General features: G+C 44.6%; 1 protein-coding gene across 1 annotated transcript; it reads right to left on the minus strand.

Annotated features, from left to right (window-relative positions):
- Window positions 1–297: 297 nt before the first annotated feature.
- LOC131263168 (phospholipase A1-like) lies at window positions 298–5,931 on the minus strand. Its single transcript, XM_058265328.1, has 7 exons — window positions 5,871–5,931; window positions 4,405–4,577; window positions 1,753–1,876; window positions 1,425–1,670; window positions 1,187–1,369; window positions 917–1,115; window positions 298–388 (listed from the first exon to the last, which is right to left on the minus strand). The coding sequence occupies exons 1-7, from the start codon at window positions 5,929–5,931 to the stop codon at window positions 298–300; spliced, it is 1,077 nt and encodes a 358-aa protein (XP_058121311.1).

Genomic DNA, 5,931 nt, shown 5'->3' on the forward strand with positions numbered 1-5,931 from the left:
CGTAATTTTCTTTTCAAACGTTATCTATTTATTCTCTGTTTACAGTAAAAATCTGCAGACATCAGCTCAACTTCCTGGGATGATAATGATGAGGGTGTTGATTTGTGACCGCGAGATGCGAGATGCATGTGGGGATGACGGTGAAGAGTAACAACTAAAACACTTTGTGGTTGTTGCGAATGAATGTCAACTTAAAAAATAATCATCGAAACGGTGAGCATCCTCCCGTTCGTCCGACGGTTCACCCGGAGCGTTATTGACGATGAAGGTGTCGGTATCGATCCGCGGTATGTGGTTTCATATGCAACACCGCTGATCCCCGACCATCGAGGGCGTCGACGGGCAGAACGGTGGATAGTTGTCCTTTATGCAGTACGAGCCGGCGGCGCTGCAACGAGAACGTGGATGGTTGAACGGGGTTAATTCGGATTTAACTAGCTTGTGCGGTTCGACGTTCGTTTACGATTCTTGCTTGCCCATCGACCTTTAGCTACTTCTTGGGAACAAAGGTTCGTTTCTACATTCCTATAAATTCTGCATAGCCGTCAAACGCAACGGACACATGTTCTGCAAGATAAAGTCTGATGGAAAAACAAGGCATAGTTCTTAACGATGATCGGTGGCATTGATCTCTGGGTCGTTTTAATTGACGGCAACAAGATGGATATTTTTACGACCTATTAAATGGCTCCTCGGGCTTTTTCCTAAGTTGGCAAGTCCTTGAAACTAGGTTGTTCTAACGACAATAAAAACAGTGTTAAGACATGGCTTCCATTTCCCTCTATCCGAGCTCAAGTCATATAATTAACTCTGGTTTTAGATTATCTCCAGCAATATCTGATGATTCAAATAACTTATCACTTGGCAAAAAAAATTTAACTAGCAAAAGCAGGTTCTTTTTCTCATATAGTCTTACTTTGGTGGTGTTTTCAGTCCCATCGGGATGGCGTAGCCCATCGCGTAGCCAAACCGTCTTCGGCGTCCCTCGCGGATCCCCGGAAGTACTGCATTAGAAGGGCATCGTCGACTGCACGGTTCCGCCATCGGTTCGTGACCTTCGTACAGCGATTGTGCCAGGTAGCAGATAGCCCAGATGTGGCTACACAGGTTAACGTCTAAAAGTATTTAAGAAAAAAGATCAGTTTTGCTTCTCTATCCAAATCAAGTTAGTACATGTGAGTCTTACTTGTACTGTTGCCGCAATAGGGTTGTCTTCTGCCTCCATTCACGCAGAAGTCGATGTGTCCCACACGTCCACCTTCGCCGTAGTGTCCAGCGTTGGTGTGGATAACCTGCACGTACTTGGCATCGCCCTGATCCAATCGGTTAACGCCTCCCGGTTTTATCAAGGGTCTGGCAGGATCCAGAGCTAAAATGATTCGATGTTGAAGAGATTTCCATAGAGATCTAAAACTATTCCTTACCAATGATTCGTTCCATCCGGAAGTTCAGATAGTTGGCCATCAATCCGCAGATGTGCGCCCCAAGGGAATGTCCCACGCATGTGGTTCGTTCCACCGGTAGTCCCAGGTCACGCAGCTGCATAAGAGACTGCGCCAGGCATGTCGCCACCGGCCGAATATTGTAGACGGCTGCCACGTAGCACGGAGGCTGGCAGAGGGCACCCCAGTCGACGAGAAACACGTTGTACCCACCGTGGTTAATGTACGCTGAGGACGACAGTAACAGGACCCGGTGATCGGTTAGGTATCGATGTAGCTAAACTAGAGCGCACCCAGAATAACTTCTTACCATCGCGTAGAACCGCAATCGGCAGCGTATCATCTCCACCGGCGTAACCGTGTATCAGAATGATGTTCTCCTTCGTGTGGTCCCATTCGGTGTTGTTCAACCAGTCCCGGAGCCGATGATCAAACTGCGAAGAAGATGGATGTACACTCGATGCGCCAACACCAGATACCGAGCGATACGGCATTGAGGCCAGGCTGCTGTTTTACCGGCAAACAACTAGAACTGGGTCAAAGGTGCGTCGATAACGGCGGGGCGCCAAAACATCGGTCTAATCGTGCAGCCTCTGCGGCAGGCGTGACATTGATCAGGGCCAATAGGCCACGGATGCTCGCACCATGCCGTGGCAGAGCGCAGTTCAATACGCAAATAGAGACACCATTCCGAACGCGCGCGCGCACCGGTTGTGGTTAAATAATTGAGGTTAATAAACTGTTCATTCGAACGGTGATCGCACCGGATCGCGTGGCTGTTCGAGGGGGTGGATGGCGCATGGAATTGAATATTAAAACACCCCCAGCTCTTGGCCACCACTATGTTGCAGCGGCGTTGCTTTGCACTGTTCGCTCGCCGTATGTGCATGTTGGCTGACTAAATCGCATGCTATCCAAAAGCGGATGGCGAAGCTCGAATCAACAAATCGATCCAATACGGCACACGCCGGCTCGATCACTTCCGAGACGTTTTCCGGTTGCCGAGCTATGTACAGGGTACCAACATATTATTAAATCACCTCACAACTAACACCCTTTTCCGGCATTCCATATGTTGTGTGATGAGAAGACAAAGAACTAGGCCCTTGGCGGACACAAGTTTTACTAACAGGCGTCGTAGCTTTTCACCCGAACAATCCTCAACGTCGTTGGCTTCGAATATCGAATCGGAAGTTACTAATTAGTGACCGCCTTTGAGCGATTGGAAAACACCGAATTTTTCAACTGTGTCAAGACCAACTTTGGTGGTGTCAATTCTACTACCGTTTGGACGATAGGGAGAGAGTAGGAATTCCACTTTGGACTGCATTTTTGGAAATGTGTCATATAACATTCGATTTATAATAACGGAACCACCAGAGACAATTTGACACTGGCAAAGTGAAATTTGAAAGCCGTAGAAACTGAAGGTTTTAAAAATTATGCTATTCCGTTGATCATTCGAAAGAACGTTTTATATTTGTTGAATATTTGTAAAGTCTTAGATTTCATGCATTTTAAAAATTAATTTGAAAAATCGTTTGTCCTCTAGAGTAAGTTATTGATATGACAAACAATTGCTTAAAACAATAAGAAAACTTTTTTAATTTGACATTTTTTCACATTTTTAGGAAAACTGAAGATTGTAGATGAAATGTTAAACCCGATTTACTGTTTCTATGTAGTGTCAATTGTTTTCTTTTAAAATAAAAAAAATACTTGAAACCAAAATTTAAAATCTCACTTCAAAATTTCAATATTGAAAAAACAATTCAGAGTTATAACCATAGAATAAATAATTTAAAAACAAAAGACCATTTTCAACAAAACCGACTGCATCTAAGCTTTTACCGACAGCATTGAAGCCTTAATATCACATGGAGTCCAGGATGTTTAATATGTTCTGTTTATGTTCGTCAATTTATTTTAGTTCCACTGAATACAAATTCCTAATGCAACAGTGTGTTTATGAGTGTAGTTTTCTGCACGCAAAGTTGAATGACTAGTTTATTAAAAAGGAGTGGAATTTCTTGCTAATTTTAAACATTGCGTTTTGTATTTTAATGAGTTTGACGCATCTTGTAACAGTAAACAGTTATGTAATACTTTTAACTTGCATGCTAACCTTCTTTTTGTCATGAAAACAAATCGAGGCAATAAGACCATACAACGATTCCGCTGTTCCTGCTACTTATCCACGCGCTGAGAAATGCGGTGATAATGAACTTCAAAAATTATGGCCCTACGCCCAGCAGCATACCGTTTTTCTGCCCAACACGGTTAAAGCAAGGCAGCACGTGCATTCACTCACGCACCCACCTCCCTCCCTCCGTCGGTCAACGGTAAAATACTTCCCACTTTGTATAACCTGCTCGGCAGCGAAACCACTGAACTCGTTTATGTTGGGCACCGATGTTGCGGACACTTTTAAGTACATCGAGTGCAAAAGCTCCCTTCCTCCCTTTGCCATAGTCGAAGCATCCCACCATTCAGCGCCGGTACGATCGAAGCACGATTGAAAGAGTAATATTTATCACCTCCTTGAGTGCAACGAGCGTGGAGTTTGGGAGATTGGAAGAGGTTTTTTATTAGCGAAAAATAAAACCAGTTACTAACATCGTTACTACAAATCGCCACCGGCTTCGATTGCGTGACTGTTTGCAGCGGTTAGTAGTTGGGGGTATATAAAAATGCACTTGCACCGTTGCGGCCCTTTTCCGAGCCTGTCTGAACAAAGTGTGGCCACGCAACGGCCAACCTTGACGGTCAAAGACGAACCGCCGAGCCTAGTCGCACTTAGGCAGGCACATTCTCGCGTGCACCGCAATCTGGCGCATGTTGCCAGCGAGAACAAGGCTATGATAACTTCTTTTCGTCCACCGTTTTCCACCAGCGTGTCAAGGAGAACCGCAGCAAGGATCTTCCAGTTGTCGCCACGGTTTGCCGTTCGATGCGAACCTACCTTGAATCTATCCTTCACGATGCCGGACGTGTACAGTATGATGCTGATGTCCTCGTCCGGGCAGACGTCCTGCCCGTTGCCTCGCTTCCACACGCAGTCCTCCCGCGTCGAGTTGAACGAATTCGGATCGCCCAGGTACAGGGCCTGGGCCAGAAGATGCTGCGCCTGGGCGTCTATAAATTGGTCTTGCGGTTGGTTTTTTTGTGTGTGTAGGTGCACACGCACGCATTTCGTGGTGTTTGGTTTGATTTGTTTGTTTTTTTGTTTGTTTTTTTTTCGTTCGATGGTATTTTCATTTAAAAAAACCACGAAAACCAGAAACGTAAAACCAGATCGAATCATATGCTTTCAGGTCGGAACATGGTGGGGAAAAAGAAGGGGTGCAGTTTTGGTGGTGATGTTTTTTTTTTATCGTGCATAACAATGGTGAAGGATGGTGATGGAGAGAAATCAAATCGGAAAAGTGATGTTCAAACTGAGTAAGGTGAACGAGAAGAAAAGAATGCATGCAAAAATGGATAAAGAGAGCTACGAGCAGGGACTATCGGAAATATAGATCGGATTGAGCAAACGAACAGGAAATTATTGGATATATTAAGGGCATAAAAAATCTTCTTAGAATCAAAAACTTTCATCCTTTTTAGGAATTAAGAAACAAAAGCAGAGAATAGAACAAGAAAGAGCAAGAAAATGGACGCTACAATTACTGAACCGTATCCGTGTTGGTTTGGACGAAAAAATAACCAGCAACACACACACGTAATAAACAATAAAAAAAACAGCATAGAACGGAAGCACATACAACACAAACATCAACAAGACAGAAAAGGGTATTTTGTGGGTGGTGTATTGGGTGGATCGCAAATCAGTGTAGTGGAGCTTCGGAAAAAAAACCCCTCAGTAATTAAAAGCAACCTTCGTACGCACCGGCTCTTTGGGTGTGTGGTGGTAGTGAAGCTTTGTGCAGTGGTGGTGGATAGTTACCGTGGAAAGTGGTCGACTTCCGCTGCATGCACATGCAATTCCAAAGTCATATGATTCGTGTCAGTGGTTTTCTATTGTTTAATCTTTTGCTACTTGGTGTTGTTTGGAGTAGTTTCATCTGGTTCTTGTTTTGTTTGCGTTTGGGATGCGCTCGTACAGTCAAACGATGACTGCTTGGAGTTAGGCAATCGGATTAATATCTCTCGCTTCCTGTAGCATCCTTTGATGGGTTTTCACAAATTAATACGACATCCGTATAGCAACGACGATGAGGCGAGTGTGAGTGATCTTTTCGATCACGCTGGGTTCGTCGTCTACTGCCAAAAGGCTCACCCCCGTACGGCTATTAGCACTTACGAAAGGACTTTTGCCTTTACTTTCCATCTTCTCGACAAGGAATTCGTTTTCCCTCTTCTCTCGGATGCACATGGGATGATATTGTGAACGATACTTTAGACTACCAACGACTACAGGCCACTTACAAATCATAACACCACCGCTGAGCAGCATCGAGCCGAGGACTAAATTCAACAGCAGCACCAT

Source organism: Anopheles coustani, chromosome 2 (assembly GCF_943734705.1).
Source record: "Anopheles coustani chromosome 2, idAnoCousDA_361_x.2, whole genome shotgun sequence".
In the NCBI taxonomy this organism is placed as follows: Eukaryota; Metazoa; Arthropoda; class Insecta; order Diptera; family Culicidae; genus Anopheles; species Anopheles coustani.